Source organism: Panthera tigris, chromosome A1, assembly GCF_018350195.1.
Source record: "Panthera tigris isolate Pti1 chromosome A1, P.tigris_Pti1_mat1.1, whole genome shotgun sequence".
NCBI lineage: Eukaryota > Metazoa > Chordata > Mammalia > Carnivora > Felidae > Panthera > Panthera tigris.
Genome location: NC_056660.1, coordinates 70,258,597 through 70,273,726, shown reverse-complemented (window position 1 = coordinate 70,273,726; position 15,130 = coordinate 70,258,597). Strand labels below are relative to the sequence as shown.

The 15,130-nt window shown below is 41.5% G+C and overlaps 1 protein-coding gene across 9 annotated transcripts in view; it reads right to left on the bottom strand.

Moving 5' to 3' along the window:
* CLYBL (citramalyl-CoA lyase) overlaps positions 1–15,130 on the bottom strand; it is a 260,363-nt gene that overhangs the window by 140,073 nt on the left and 105,160 nt on the right. Inside the window, exon 1 of one of the 9 annotated variants that reach the window (XM_042979695.1) lies at positions 13,644–13,986. The exons of the other annotated variants lie outside the window; for them this stretch is intronic. Within the exon in view, the coding sequence (XP_042835629.1) occupies positions 13,644–13,687 (44 nt within the window). The 5' untranslated portion in view covers positions 13,688–13,986. Of the gene's footprint in view, positions 1–13,643; positions 13,987–15,130 lie in introns of those variants that run through there. 9 annotated transcript variants of the gene reach the window in all.

Genomic DNA, 15,130 nt, shown 5'->3' with positions numbered 1-15,130 from the left:
CACTGGCCAGTGTAGTCCCAGGGCAGCAGGCAAAATCTGACCTGTCATTTTGACCTGACCAGAATTGGCCAACACATGTCAAACATCACAGAGCCTTTATGAAAATATGACCTCAAATATTTTTCTTTCCTCCTCTTTCTTTTTCAAGTATTCAGTTCACAAAGTGTGTCTATGTGTTTATTTGAAAATGAAACCACTTTTATTTTATTCTTTTTTATTTTTTTGAGGGGGGGGAAGGGCAGAGTGAAAGGAAGAGGCAGAGAGAGAACCTTAAGCAGGCTCCACACTCAGTGCAGAACCTGACCGGGAGCTCCATCTTACAACCGTGAGATCATGACCTGAGCTGAAATCAAAGAGTCAGATGCCCAACTGACTGAGCCACCCAGACACCCTTGAAATTACTTTTAAAAGCCTCAGTTGTTTTGTATCAAGAACCCTAGGGGGCCTGGGAGGCTCAGCTGGTTAAGTGTCTGACTCTTGATCTCAGCTCAGGTCATGATCTCAAGGTTCATGGGATTGAGCCCTGCATCAGCTCTGCGCTGACAGCACAGATCCCGCTTGGGATTCTCTCTCTCCCTCCTTCTCTGCTCCTCACCTGTTCTCGCTCTCTAAAAATAAGTAAATTTTAAAAAGAACCCTAAAAAAAGAAGGTAATAATTTCAGTATGAACCTATGCTATAAAATACCTTTATTTGATTACTTATTTAAGGTTATTTGCTGATTACTCAACATAAATAAAACTTTAAAAAAATACAAGTGATCATATGTTGAAGATACTGGTAACTTCAGATGGTAATTTTTCTCTTTTTAAGAATTAAATGAAATCATAGTGTTTAGTTTGGCAAAACAAACCATTACTAAAGTTTTTAAAAGGCCACTGATGTATTCTCTTGTGTACTTTCTGAGTTTTCATAAAGACTTCTGCTAACGGCACAATGAGTATCACAGCTGAGTGTCCAACTAGAAGAGAATGCAGAGTAGGACAATGACAGATGTGCTGGTGGTACATTTTCCACACCCATCGCAGGTGCTGGCCCCCACTCCCTGCTTTTCACAAGACTTTACCAAGTTCCTTTCAAGTGCTTCTGACACTCAAAGTGAGCGATCCAATAAGTCAAAACTTTTGAATACCTAAGTTTTCTTTTTTTTTGTTTTTTCCATGTACAATGAGAGAGTCGACAAATCTCCTTCATCTTTCTGAATCGGAGTCTTTGGAACTGTTCAGCTGGCAACAAGAACTCAGCCCTTCGGTTCATGGATACTGCCACAGTTTATCAGCATCTAGCCCAAGTCCTTGCATGTGGCCACACTCATGTTTGTTAACTGACTTCATTACCAACTTCCTTCCTTGTAAATTACAGGGACCATCGAAGTCATTATCATTGGGTTTCTCCACGGCCAAGAAACCCTTACATTTGTTCCATTTTGCAGATGAATTCTTCTAAGAACTGTCTGTGCTATATACTATGCAATAGCCACAATCTGTCCCCTGCAGGCTGAAAAACAGCTTACTCTCTACAAGACCAGCAAATAGCAAATACACCAAAAATATGCTCTGGTCAATACAAATAAGGACAATGAAGACTGTCCCAGAAATAATTTCAATCAATTTTATACAATTGATCTCTTCTTTCAAGGGGCCCTTAATTTACTCAATCCCTGATTGAGTTGTTACATGAATCATGAAGGCTTAACTACGAAGATAAAGACAGATATTTCAATCAGGGACTACCCATGATGGTTTAATTAAAGAATTTTTGCATCTCACTTACAGAATATCGCTCCTTAAGTACGGCATGGCATTTATTTAAAATGTCCCAGAGGCAATTAAGCCCTTGATTAACAATAAAATTTTCTTCCTTAACTTCATTCTCAATTACCATGCAGCTCATTTCTCGTTGCCTGGAATTTCAGCACATGGTACTCAATGGATTTAACTCACATGTAATTCCACGTAATCCATCAAAAACAGTTACAAGACTTGAAGTCCACGGGAACTAGCCCTCCCTTAAAGTTGGAGGTTGTACTTGTGGTACAGTTTGCCTCACTTTTCACCTGCAACTTGCAGCTCAACTAAGTCCAGAGCTGTGTGTGATGGCTCTACTCTGAGTTATGAGAGGAACAAGGGGACAATAACCAGGACATAATTCCTAACTCTGAAAGTTCAGTTTTTCTGGAGCTCCGAGGAGGAAAGATAGTGATAAATAATATACTTGTCCATATGACTCCTCTGTTCTATGCTTTGAGGAGAAACAAATGGTCATGATTCCCCAGACCTGCCATCTCTGAGCTGCTCTCTCATTTCCCTGGAAAGCAGGTGAGTGATAAGGAAATCAGAGCAGTTAAGGGATTGGGCTCCGGAATCCAGCAGGCCTGGTTCTGGTGGCACCTAAAGCATGTTACTTAGCCTCCCTAAATCTCAGGTTTATTATGAGTTCAATATAATAGGATTGCTGTGAGAAATCAATGAAATGATGCAGGTAACACCTGATAAAATGCCTCACATGCAGAAAATCCAATCAATAATAGCTACTATTATTAAAGAGGAGACACTTCCCCCTCCTCTTCTCTAACCTCTGTGAGTTATACATGTGGGTCTAAAACAGACTGTCACCTAGGACACTTCACAGGTGTGCTGTTCATGCACACGTGCTCACATGTGCGCACACACACATACACACACGCACACAGTGATTGGCACTCTGCCACGTCTGGGAAACACACCTACCAAGGGGATGGGAGCCCACATCCAGGCTAAGAGTCTAAGAGTCAGCAGTGCAGAAAATAGAAACATTAGGTTATATCTTCTCTTCTGATGCCCTCCAGGTCTCCAGAACTTAATAGCTGGACAAACTAGATATCAATTGTGGCTTCTCTGTGAATTTTTAATCAGCTCTAAAATAATCCTTCATGATTATCTACACACATTAATCTCATCTGAAAAGAAGAAAATCAAGGCAGAGCCTGGGTGGCTTAGTCGGTTAAGTGTCTGACTTCGGCTCAGGTCATGATCTCAGGGTTTGTGAGTTCGAGCCCCACGTCAGACTCTCTGTTCTCAGTGCAGAGTGTGCTTTGGATCCTCTGTCTCCTCTCTCTGCCCCTCCCCTGCTCATGCTCTCACTCTCAAAATAAATAAGTAAACATTAAAAAAAAATTTTTAAAGGGAAATCAGAAGGATTTTTCCATTCATTTTCTCTTAATGTTAGACAAATTTTTCTTTCATTAGTTCCACAAATAGATATCAGACACCTAAGTCAAACCCTGGGGATGTTAATGAGGAGAGAATCAGCCATCTGGGAAGCTGAGGTCCAGCTAGGGAGACAGACCCAAGACAGGAGTCTCTAAAGCAAACAGAGGCCAGAAGTCCAGGAGTGGGAGGGGACATTCACAGAAGGTTTCTCAGAGGTGGGGACAACCTTGGAAGAGGGAGGACAAACTCCTGGAGGCAAAAAGTGCATCGTGGGTGCAGGAGAATGAGGAAGAGCACAGGGGAACTCATTGATTTCATCTCAATTATCACCAGTGATTTTCTTTCTTTGCAAATGCTATGCCCAGCTCTGTCATACATTGCCTTCATGCATGTAGGGGTTCCCAGACATAAACACTAGCTATGTGAAACACCAAGCCGGTGTCCTTTTTCCAATCATGTAGTCTGTCACAGACAGGGAGCAAAACAGTGACAACTCAATATATTAAAATTTTCTGAACCAGAAAAGCTCCTCTTTTTGCTCTTTGATAAGGTTTATTTATGCTTTAAAATTATCTTAGAAATACACAGGACTTCAGCTCTTGATTTTGGCTCGGGTCATGAGCTCATGGTTGGTGGGATGGAGCCCTGTGTCGGGCTCTGCATTGACAACATGGGGCCTGCTTGGGATTCTCTCTCTCCCTCTCTCTCTCTCTGCCCCTCCCCCTCTCTCAAAATGAATAATTTTAAAAAATTTTTTTAATGTTTATTTTTGAGAGAAAGAGAGAGAGAGCAGGGGAGGGGCAGAGAGAGAGAGGGAGACACAGAATCTGAAGTGGGCTCCAGGCTCTGAGCCGTCAGCACAGAGCCTGATGCGGGGCTTGAACCCATAAGCTGTGAGATCACGCATGCATAACTGACTGAGCCACCCAAGTGACCCTTGAATAAATAAATGTTTAAAAAAATCTACAAAAGAAATATATAGGCCTTAAGTAATAATTCTATTTTAAACAAGTATCTGCCACAAAATCATGTTGAAAGAGATTATATTTTGTATTGCCTGAAGCTTAGCAGCAGCATTATTTAGGTACCTACCAGTGTACAGGGGACAGTGTATCTGTACATAGATTCAAAATGTTAAAACACAAAGTATCAGTACTCATTCTAAGGCAAACAAACTTAAGTTCTGAATGGTAGACTCTGTTCTTTTTAACATCTACTGATTCCTTAATTTACATATGTCACTTAATTCCCTCAACTGTATGAAATATACTATTATTGCCAGTTATTTTATATAAGGAAACACAGATGTATTTTATTCAGTGACTTTACATTTTCAAAGAGGCAGCTGCTGGCAATATTATGCTGCACTTCACAACTGACACCAGTTTTCTCAGGACACTGCACAAGCCAAAGCATAGTAACTCATATCCATATTGATCAGAAAAGCTTCACTATTAAAACAGAAAATCGAAACAAGATTCAAACAAGGAATGATAGCAAGAATGTCTTTTCCCCTCTTCAAAATTGTCTCTATAATGGACAGTCTAAAACAGGGCTCACCAAACGTCTGAAAGGGACAGATAGTAACTATTTCAGATTGTGAGCTGGGAGACAAATGCTGGGATATTATACAGGGACTTATATACATCAAGAGAAAACACAATTTTCCACACCTTTTTTTACTGATGGAATTAAAAATAAAATTGAGTACAACTTTTTGGTAATACAGTTCTAATGGAGAGAAGAATGGCATTCTTTTTTTTTTTTTTTTTTGGTGCGGGGATTAGCATTTTGCTTAATTGGAGTTAAAGGTAATGTTCCCTATCATCAAATCACACATCTGGAAAAATTATTAGTTCAAAGGCTGTATAAAAATAAGTGGTTAGCAGAATTCAGCCTTTGGACCCTTGGTTTAGAATATTTATTTAAGAGTTTAGCCACAGACAAACTTTGACACCCTGGAGACCCAGAGTCACAGACATAGGACACACCTCACAGAGAAGTGCTTGTCATCACAATCATGGCAACAGGGAAAAATGGTTAAGACTCAGGTCCTGAGCTTTAAACTACAGGCCAGTATACCAGCCCTGGTTATTGTTCAGGGACATCAACAAATAGCTTTCCAGGGCTCCCCACTAACCTCCCATGGGACTCTTGTGTTTTTACATTACTTGTTAACTTGGGGGCAGGGCGGCTGAAGTAGCTGCCACACCAACTAGTTTGTGTGACACTAAAGAAAAGTCAATTTAGTGCGAATTACAAAAAAGTAACATTATATTCACTTCTATTCATGGCATTTTAAAAAAATCTCTATTCCTCTCACTTTTTATTCCCCCTATCCTGATGTTAATAAATTGCTTTTTTGGTAAAGTTTTAACAGATCAGTTTCGTGTTCCTAAGTATATCCAGCATTTCATCCTCCTTTTCAATACAAAACCCAGAAACTGAGTCTTTTGTGGACTCTCTGCTCTTTGTGTCATAGGGTAGAGGTGGGGGCGGGGGTAGAGGGGAGAGGGGTGAAGAGGGAGGTTATTGGCTCACAAAAGTCCAGACAGAATTTGACTACAAAAATGCAGAGCAGGGGAGCAGGGCGGAAGAAATGAATCAGAAATCCCACAAACAGAGGAGGGTTATTTTTCTTTTAAAAGATTAAGGATTGTAGGTTTTCATGCTTACTCAGATGGAACAAGAAAAGATTTTAACTTCTTTGCTTCATTCAGTTTGGCTCTGAACAAAACAAAAGTTGAGCACATTCAAAACATCCATTATAATTTTCTTCTTCCCTTTAAGATGGTGAGGCAACATCTGGTGAAAGATTTGGGGGTTACATTCCACTCAATAATAATCGCAGGGAAGAAAAGTCGAAAGCTCACCAAAAACGGAAAGGGGGACGGAACTTGTATGGTTTTTCCTCGCCTTTCATGTGTACAGACATTCTAGGTAAAGCTTCCTTGCCATTGTGAATTAAATTCTAGTTCTGGCATCAAAGCAGGACACACTGATTCTAGTTGTTTATAACGAATAAGGAAATGCACACAGCTATTTTATAGAAACGTCCAAAGATGCGTGAGCAGTTTCTTTTGAGGGAAGGAACCATATTTTCCAAATGAGTCCGAGTCGTAGTTGAGGGGTTGACACCCATTTATCTACATCTATAACGAACTGGTGCTCCTGATGACTACTAATGCTTTCAGGAAGTAAACACCACTATGTTGTAATACTGGTAATACAGAAGATAAAAAGCAAGGGGAATAGGCAAATGAGGAGTGGGAGGGAGTTAAGGCAGTAATTTGGACAATAAAGTGAAAAGAGTTTCAATCATAACAGGGGTTCAGTTCAGTCTGAGCAGCCCCCCATCCTTACATGGACAACTCTGATGATTCTGGTAGAGTTGGCTCCCCAGTAATTAAAATTTCTTAAAGATTTCTCTTCTCTGAGCATTCCTACTGCGTATTACACATCACTGGGATTACAAAATCTTAACAACTAATCGAAAGCTCTGATCACAATGATAAGGCAGAACAGAAGGTAATATTTGAGTGGGGAAAATAGAGACAAAGAGCTGATTTTAAGAGCCATGATTTTAGGGGGTTGTGATTTTAGGAAGCATTCTTTTTGCTGACCCTGGCACTGTACCCAGCATATAATAGATGCTAATTAAATATATAAATAAGGAAATTAATGCATGCAAAAACCAAGTACCTTAAATTAGCTTTATATAAATGTCCCCTCCTTAATCATGTGATAGTGATAATAATTATCTGTAAATATTTGACAAATTAGAAGAGCAAGTAGAATTACATTATTTACCTACTAACTAATGTGCATATGTTAATCATTCAAATAGAAAACAGTGATATATAGAGAGAGACAGAGACAGAGAGACAGAGAGTCAGGAAATTTCTTTTTCTTTAAAAATTTCATTTTTATTTTTTTAAGTTTTTTAAAAATATTTATTTATTTCTGAGAGAGTGAGAGACCGAGCACGAGTGGGGTAGGGGCAGAGAGGGGGCGGGGAGAGAGAGAGGGAGGGAGGGAGGGAGAGAGGGAGGGAGGGAGGGAGAGAGGGAGGGAGGGAGGGAGGGAGAGAGAGAGAGAGAGAGAGAGACAGACAGACAGACAGAATCTGAAGCAGGCTCCAGGCTCCAAGCTGTCAGCACAGAGCTCGATGCGGGGCCCAAACCCACAAACTGTGAGATCATGACCTAAGCTGAAGTCGGATGCCCAACCAACTGAGCCACCCAGGCACCCCAAAGATTTCATTTTTAAGTAATCTCTACACCCAATGCGGGGCTTGAACTGACAACCCCAAGATCAAGAGTGGCATACTCCAATGACTGAGCCAGCCAGGGGCCCCATAGTCAGGAAATTTCTAAGGAAGTCGTTGTATTTTTAAATATCTGTGGGTGAAATACATAGTTGTCCTGTTGATAGGTAGGGTGAAAGTAACGAAAACTTTTTATTATAGCACTATATTTTCATATTTTAACTCTATTTTAAGCTCTCAGGATATTTATAGCAGCTAAAGTTTATGGAGATGTTCCCAGTGATCATGAACCAGCTACAGGTTTTATTTAAAACTCACTTAAAATAGCAAAATGACAAAACAGTGACTCATTATCATAATCCTCCTGTGGATATAGCTTAAGAGACACGGGAACCGATTTCTCTCTGAAAAGAGAAAAAAAGAAGAAAACACCTTTAAAATGCTGCTATATAATGCTGAAATCCTTAAAACAATGTGGTCTGAACGATGCAAGAGTCCTTACATAACATTATTGCATACAGAGAAAAGGAGGGAGGGATGGAGGGAGGGATGGAGGGAGGGATGGAGGGAGGACGGAAGGCAGGCAGTAGGAGGGGGAGAGAGAGAGAGATGAAGAAAGAGAGACAGAAAGAAAGAAAACAATGAAATATCCTCAAGAAAAATGAAGCCCCAGCAGAATATACTGCAAAAATCCATAGCCTCTGGTACCATTCATGCAAGTATACCCACAGTTCTTACGTTTAAGAATATATGTCATCCCAATAGCCTCCAATGGAGAAGCAAGTAAGTGACAGTTCGCACTAAAAAACTGAAGTACTGGTTCCTGAAAAGCTAAAGCAATGTGAAACCATGTTGGTGGGGAGTTTGTTATTCAGTTTACTTCTTAGCTAGAAAACAAAGAAGTGAGACATGCCAGCACAGACCTTTTCTGTGTCAGATTTCTAGGCTCCCTTCTCCCTGTGCCCTCTCCATCACCCGGTGCTGTCACGGTCCATTTGCCTCACACTCTACACAAAAAGCATGTGCACTAGCACTCTCCTGCTAGCACTCCCGCAGCCCACAACCTCTGTCTTCTCACACCTCTGAAACCAGTGTATGGCTTCTCCATCACCCATCACAACCTCATCAATAGCAAATGTTCCTGTTCTTCTGGTGGAATCATCAGTAAGTATTATTTCAATGCTTTGAGGTATTCTCTTATTTAAAAACATTTTTTAAGTTTATTTATTTATTTCGAGAGACACAGAGAGTGCAAGCAGGGAGGAGCAGAGGAAGAGGAGTACAGAGGATCCGAAGAAGGCTTTGTGCTGACAGCAGAGAGCCCAACAAGGGGCCTCAAACTCATGAACCGTGAGATCATGACCTGAGCCGAAGTCAGATGCTCAACCTACTGAGCCACCCAGGCACCCCTCTCCTATTGTTTTTTTAAAGCAAGCTAGACATTTATTCTGCTGCTAGGCTTTTATTTAATTAAAGTCATCCTCAACTTTTAAAGCAGGCTTTGACAGCCCTATTTTGACTATACTAATCCATACAACTTTTTCATCCGCGTTAATTTTTTAATGCAGTGCAACCTGCCAATATCTGGCCTATATTAACAAAGCACAGCACAGCCATGCCCCTCCTCCCTGAACACCTCCCAGAGAAGCTTGCTCTGGGGCTCCTGGGGGCTCACCTCTCAGGCTGGTGCAGTACAGGGAAAGTTGTGGTCTTCCACACGGGGACTGCAGGCTGTGGCCTCTGCACCTTGGCTTCCCTACAGAATCATCTTGGGTTGCTTTGCTGCTCCCTCAGCTCTGAGGCCACGTGTGGCCAGCCCGCCCTGCAAGCCACTGCTCAGAGACTGCCCTGTCCCCAGTGTCACCCTATCTCCAAGTGAGTAGAGAACCACTTGCCTCTCCTCTTGGACCTAACAGCGCTTGTCCCGAGAAAAGACAGAAGGGCAAGAGCTTCAAGTGGCAATCCTCAATCCTCACTGACAAAGAGACCGATGCAGCCAAGTGCTTTCTGCCCAGGCTTTGCTGGCACTGGGGCTGCCCCCATAGGACCCATTTGCTGTGCCTCCTGCCTGCCACCAGGCCTGCCACACTGTCCTTGCACTTGCAGGCCTGGTATGGACCAGTTCTACCACATCTGCTAGTCAAATTTCAACAGATACAGAATGCAATACAATAAAGCAGGAATGTGATACCTTCACTGCCGACTAAGAGGTCAGTGTCCTGAGCACCTCAGTGCAGTGTTATTTGAGGTCCACAGCTATGGTGACAAGCCCCTGGAAAGATGGGGCCCAACAGCACTCCAGCTCCTGCCCACCCTCCAGACAGAGGCTGGTCTTGCAACAACACTAACAATAGTAACAAAGCACTGATTGGGGTGGGAGGTGGGGTACAGTGGAATTAGGAGTCAGGACAGTCATAAATGCCAGATGCTCCAGTACAAGTGGTTAAGGATGCAGTGCTCCTCTTTCTCCTTTTTCCTAAACTTTATTAACAGAAGAAAATCACACTTTGCTAACTGAGAGAGAAAGAGAAAGAATCGTCAATGACTCTGGAGTGTCTCACCAGTGGGCCAATGTCCACCTGCACCTTCTTCAGTTCCCTCTGGAGGGGAGGGGTGGGGTGGTGATGTACTTTCTGATTTCTCTTTTCCATCCTCCCATTTATGTACATTGCCAGAACTCATCAAACTCTGAGGATATTCAGCGCCAAACAGAGCCATGTATCCAAAGCACACATCTCACTGACTTGAAACTGTGCCTCAGAGAAACACAACAATCACCACCAACCACCACTCCCTTAAGTCTTTTCCTTAAGTAGAATTCGTATTCAAGCAGATGGCTGAAAAAGGAGTCCGATCTAAGAGGCCACCTGGCACCTGGGTGGCTCAGTCAGTTAAGCATCCGACTTCGGCTGAGGTCATGATCTTACGGTCTTTGGTCCTTGAGTTTGAGGCCCTCATCAGGCTCTGTGCTGACAGCTCGGGGCCTGGAGCCTGCTTCAGATTCTGTGTCTCCCTCTCTCTCTGCCCTCCCCCACTTGCACTCTGTCTCTCTTGCTCTCAAAAAAAAAATAAACAAAAAAAAATAATAAAAAAAATTTTTTTTTAATTTAAAAGGCCATTTAAAGATAGGTTTAGTAACTGACCTATGTGGAGGACCTTGTGGCTGAGCGCATTTGCTGGTTGCCCACAATGTGTGCGGCACACAAGACACCTTCTCCCAGCACAAACCATTATTTCCAGTGCCACTTGTCCTCCAACTTAGTATGAGCAAGAACATTTAATAGAGCCTTTCATCCTGATCTGCAAGAAGACAAGTAAGTGGTCCTTGCCATTACGCTTTTCCCTAGCTCTAATAGCAAGTCCCCACAGAACTCCCAGAACAGAATTATGCAGAAAATTTTCAGCATTCCAAAGCAGGAGCAACACCTGTGTTAGATATCTCAAAAAACCTGCTATTTTTTTAAGTTTGTTTTTTAGAAAGAGAGAGAGCATGAGCACAGGGTAGGGGAAGAGAGAGAAGAAGAGAGAGAGAATCCCAAGCAGACTCCGCACTGTCAGCACGGAACCTGATGCGGGGCTCAAACTCACGAACTGTGAAATCATGACCTCAGCCAAAGTCAGACACTTAACCGACTGAGCCACAGGAGCCCCCTCCTTTTTTTTTTTTTTTAAGTCTATTTATTTATTTTTGAGACACACAGAGAGAGTACTATGTTTAAGTATTGAGAAGGACCCAATTTATACTGAATGGATTTTGAGGAATTCTCATTATAAAACACATTAAAAGTAGCATAATGGGATCTGTATTACTAATATATCATTTGTAATTAATTAATACTAATATATCCTCTGTAAATAAAGGCAAAGGTGTCATTTCCTATGATATCTATTCTAAGGTAAACAGGACAATTTTCTTCAGCCAGCAATTATTACACATCGGCTATGGGAGAGAGAACTAGGTATATGTTTAAAGCCGGATCTCTTACTTAACCTATGTTTCAAAGGAAATCACTTGTTTGCTTGGTGGCCTACTTTTGTGCCTTACTGGATGCCATATCTGACCATAAGGAGGTTTGGGGAGGCTGAAATGTGCTTATGTTCATTCCTTTTTTCCACTTGGTTTCAGAAGGTGAGGTGTCCAGAGGATCACAGTCCTCCGATTTTATGAGAAGACCTTGTCTGCTCTCTGAGACCTTTATCTGAAAAAAGAACCAGCAACCCTGGATTTTTGTTGAGAAAGGCCATGACCTCTTTCTTCTCAGCAATCATCATGCTGATTTTGTGTAAAAAAAGCAACATTTGGAGTATTTCCACTGTAGGAACTACTAAAAATGTCTGCAATTATGGGGGTGCCTGGGTGACTCAGCTGGTTGAGCGTCCGACTTTGGCTCAGGTCATGATCTCATGGTTCATGGGTTTGAGTCCCATGTCAGGCTCTGTGCTGATAGCTCAGAGCCTGGAGTCTGCTTCAGATCCTGTGTCTCCCTCTCTTTCTACCCCTCCCCTGCTTGTGCTCTCTCTCTCAAAAACAAATAAACATAAACAATTTTTTTTTTTAATGTCTGAGATTATGTTTCCTATAAGCAAATGAAGCAGGCAATCCCTGGACCTAAAAAGTCTTCGAGGTATTTTTCACAGTGGTGAGGTTCTGAATACACATCATCACACCGTTTTTGGTGGCACAGAGAAAGTGTGACCAGGTAACTTCCCTGGCCTTCAGCATGCAGGACGGGAATCAGAATGTAAATACTTGATGCCCTGTAGATACCGATTTCTTAGAACAAGGGAATGGGGGGAGGGTCATTCACGGAGGACTTGCTGTGTTGGCTCCCTTCACCACAATCATAGAACTTGATTCTCATACCAAGCCCTGAGTTGAGGGCTCTTCCCTTTCAGGTGAGGAAAAGTCAGTGAAAGCCTTTATCCTTCTCATGACACTACTCCGCCTCCATAGCTCTCTCCAGTTTCAAATATGAAAAAAAAAAATAGATCAATCATGCAACTTCAGTTAGCATTCCAAAAACTATGGTCAGGCTCGAGTAATCTATTCACAGACATGCTTCACAGAGAACATGTTCACTCTCACAGTTAAAGCTGATTATCAAAAACTAGCATACTTAGAGGTTTCCCCTATTTATAATAATCATTATAAATACAAGTTAAAAACCAATTACATCGACAATGACAACAATAGTGCTATAATTCTATGAGCCTGGCATAAGGTAGGAATTTAATAAATCATTTGAATGAATGAATTCATCTTTGGGTCTTTAATCTGGAAATACACCAAAACAGAATCTATGAGAAATCTAACATCTTATTCATTTTACACTAATAATTTAAAAAACCCTTACAATTGGCTATTAAATCTTTAACAGGACAGTAATAATTATCATGAGACATACTTTAAAATTCACTCTAAAATCCTGCTTTAACTTGTTGCCTTAACATAAATATATCTGATGTATAAATTCACGAAAACCAACGTAACTACCTCACTTTCAACAGAAAAACAAATGCTTCAACTGTTAAAGAAGGGATTCTATCTATCCATACCTAAAACTATCTTAAGTGAGGAGTATTAACCTGTTGCCTTCATGCGCATGTGCAGTGGCTGAATTAACTGAACAGAAAGGAGCAGCCCGAAGAACTGATTTAGTGCATCCAGTGAGTAAACCGCAAACAGAAAGGGATTTACACACCATCACAATGCCCCCTGGGAGCTGTTCTGGTCCATCAGAACCCAAATCTAACTTTTCAGTGACACCTAAAAGTACAGATACCTAACAGACCTTGCATTGCTGACAAAGTAAACATTATATACTCTTTCAAAAATCAGCTTATAAAATACAACAGGGATGTGATTGAGTTTTTAAAAACTAAGTGCTTGAAATATACCCTAACTTGCTTCTAGGTCTAAACAACCAGAAGACTTGACATTTGACACTAGGTTTCTACAGCATGGTGCTAAAATGACCCTTCATATCTCTGAGGGCCTCTCGACAAACAAAGCTGGTAAATAAAAGAAAACAAATGACAATAGAATCCAATTTCCTACCTGATCCTGACCGTCCGGGGGCCAATCTGCAACTCCCCCGCTGCAGCCTCAGTGAAAGCACACATTACCAGCACTCACTTGTCCCTTTCTTGCTTTTGTTTCCTTTGAGAGCCATCCCTGAAACTTACCCAAGCTGAGAGGCAGATCCAGTACCTTTAAAAAAGTTAGCCATGATAAATCACCATCTTCCTCACTGCTGAGTCTTTCCTTCTTTCGCACCAAGATTTCTTTCCACTAACCTGAGAGCAGAAACTTCCCTACGCTAAGATCTCAGATAATGGTCATGTTTAAAGACCAGCCCTGCTTGTCAAAGATTAGACAGCTGTCTGTAGCATACACTCCTCTTCACCATCACCAAGTAGGCCCGATAAATGCTAATACTCAGCATGACGCATCCAGAACTTTAAGCCCCAGTGATAGCTAAGCAGAAAGTATCACAAATTTACTGAAATTATCTGTGGCACAAAAGAAAGGAGAAGGAATTAATCAAAGTCTCTCTCTTAATGCAATGCTTGATTGAACTACCCCAATCCCTTTTTAAATAGGATACTGGTGGCAAGTGACCCTGACTGCATGCCCTAGTGAGATACACAAGGAACACTTGTTCCATTTTTTTCTTTTATGACCTCATTAAGGAGGATTTTGAAGATTGTTCCTGAATATGAGAACAAAGTGTCTTAAGACATCTCTGGCTTTTTATGTCTTTAGCCTTTTACTGCTGGGATGGCCTCTGGGTCTGTGTCTATAACTAGGTACACTCATGCTCACACTTACCTCCCCACCCAAAACAACAATCAAGCAAGGTGATCTGGGCGAAAATAGCCAAAGCCGCACACATCTAAATGCAGGTCTTTTAGTGTGCTACTTTCTCACACTGGAAAGTTTTGCCAAGACCAAGTTAGGATCCACTCTCTTTTTCCCTCCTCTCTGAGTTGTAGCTGCCATTAATTAGCTCTGGCGGCTGTTTCAAGGCTCTTATCGAGGGAGGGTGCAGACTGCCAAATCTGCTAGTGTGAAAATACTCCACCGCCAGGAACATTTTTCTGTTTGTTGATTCCACGCTTCAATCTAATATGGAAGATTATATTTTACTATCAGAAACAAACAGATTTATAACCGAAGACATTAAAGGCAAACAGGCAAAAAGCAAGCCAAGGACTGAGCCTAAATGTAGTATTTTTATTGACTTCTTAGAAACCAAATAACCTGGCATATTAGTGTGTGCATTCTGCAACAGACATTCAGCCCCATTGTACTACTTAGAAGAGAATAAAAAGAAACCCTACTGTTTGAAACCCAGCGGAACATCCCCACAACAGGGCACAACTGTTCCCTCATGCATGAATGGGAAGGAGATGAAAGAAAAGATGGACTTCTGAGGTACAGCAAAAAACAAAGACAACAAAAGTGCTGATCATGAGGGAATGACACAAGGCATTGCAGCAAAAAGGATGAGAGAAAGGAGCTTAGACAATGGTGAGGACAGCTAAGTGACACGTAGGAGAATTGAAAAATCTACAGAAGTGTCTTTTCTCTCCACCCTTGATGAAAAACAATTAAATGTTGGTACATCTGTCATAAAAAAAAAAGATCACTGAAACCTGTTACCATCATT